The following is a 1,435-nucleotide window of genomic DNA, read 5'->3' as shown; positions in this document are numbered from 1 at the left end:
GTAATCTGTCCATCTCTGTCAGTTCCTGCTGATCTTCCGGAGGGCCGCCGCAGGTGAGCTGCAGGAAGAGAGCGGTCTGATGGCTCTCGCTCGACTTTCAGAGATCGACGTCTCGACCGAAGGCGTTCTTGGAGCGAGGGACTTCTTTGAGGCAAAGGTTTGTGGGTTTTTATGTTTGTGTGTTTTGATGATTGGGCAAGCATTACTCAGATGTTCTTAGCTTCCACCTTGTGGTCATACAGTGTAAGTACATGAAAGTCTGACATCTTCAAAGAACACAATAAAAAAATATTACAGAGGACAGTTGTTACACTATAAAAAGCACAGATTTTTAAATTTTTTTAGCTGAACCTCTATGTCCTAAATTATTTACTTAAAGTACATTCTGATACTTTTAATAATGTTAAGCTTTCAAAATATGATTTATTGTATGAAATAAAGTGTCGAATTTTTGCAACAATTTTTGAATGTTTAGGTTAAGTTAGGGTTATTAATTTAGTTACATTTTAATTTTTTTTTCATTTAAATTTTTAAAAAAATATTGTATTGCAGTATTATTATGTATTATTATGTATACATATTTTTTAATAATTATTATATTATATTGTATTATATTATATTATATTATAATTTTATTTTATTCAGCATTCTCATGATCTTAATCTAATTTGGGAAATGCTGCTATATAGTATTATAGACCCTGTATGGCAAGTGTTATTTTATACACAATTATAATATTTATTAATATTTCCCCATTGATTTATTAATATATAATATTAATAGTTCTGTATGTTTATATTTCAGTTTTTATTTGAATTATAGTTTACGTTTTTGTAACGTTGTTATGTGCTTTTGCCATTTTCAATATTTTGTAAAGTTTTTTTTAATTATTATTTAAATAAATTTTAACATCAAAATGTTATTGATTTTTTTTTCAGTTGTGGTTGGAGAAATTTTAGTGCTGATTTATTTTAATTAATTGCCAAGGCAACATTTCAAAGTTTTTTAAGTTGACATTTTTCATGTAATATTTTATTTTATTTTAGCTTTATTTTAACTTTATTTCAGTTAATGAAAACAGTTTTTAGTACTTTTAGTTTTGCTATATAGTCTTCAGCTTCAAGTTTATTGAACACACCTAAGAAATTAATTTATAAATAGTTTTAGATGGACAACAGCAATAGCAATGCATTTATTTACATTTTTTATGTTGTAGGCATATGACATGTATTTTGTGTGTGTTTGGTAGGTTCAGGCTCTGTCTGTGCGCAGTAAGTTTGAAGCAGAGATACGAGAAGAACAAGAAGAGAAGAAGAGGATGGAACTGGAAAGAAAACAACGGCGTGCTGCCTTTAAAGCGCTGCAGTCCACATTCTGCTCCTAAAACTATAGTTCTTTTAGAGAGCACAGTTTACTTGCACACAAGCACATACAC

At 29.3% G+C, this 1,435-nt stretch overlaps 1 protein-coding gene across 1 annotated transcript; it reads left to right on the top strand.

Annotated features, from left to right (window-relative positions):
* Window positions 1-16: 16 nt before the first annotated feature.
* LOC107717953 (EF-hand domain-containing protein D2-like) lies at window positions 17-1,429 on the top strand (the record flags this gene model as incomplete). The annotated part of the gene is made up of 2 exons (XM_016524857.1): window positions 17-157; window positions 1,250-1,429. Coding segments are annotated over 2 exons (276 nt in total), but the record flags the coding sequence as incomplete, so codon positions are not given.
* Window positions 1,430-1,435: the final 6 nt, after the last annotated feature.

This window comes from Sinocyclocheilus rhinocerous, unplaced genomic scaffold, assembly GCF_001515625.1.
Source record: "Sinocyclocheilus rhinocerous isolate Xijiao unplaced genomic scaffold, SAMN03320098_v1.1 scaffold44022, whole genome shotgun sequence".
Classification (NCBI taxonomy): domain Eukaryota; kingdom Metazoa; phylum Chordata; class Actinopteri; order Cypriniformes; family Cyprinidae; genus Sinocyclocheilus; species Sinocyclocheilus rhinocerous.
This window is presented reverse-complemented; position numbering and strand designations above follow the sequence as displayed.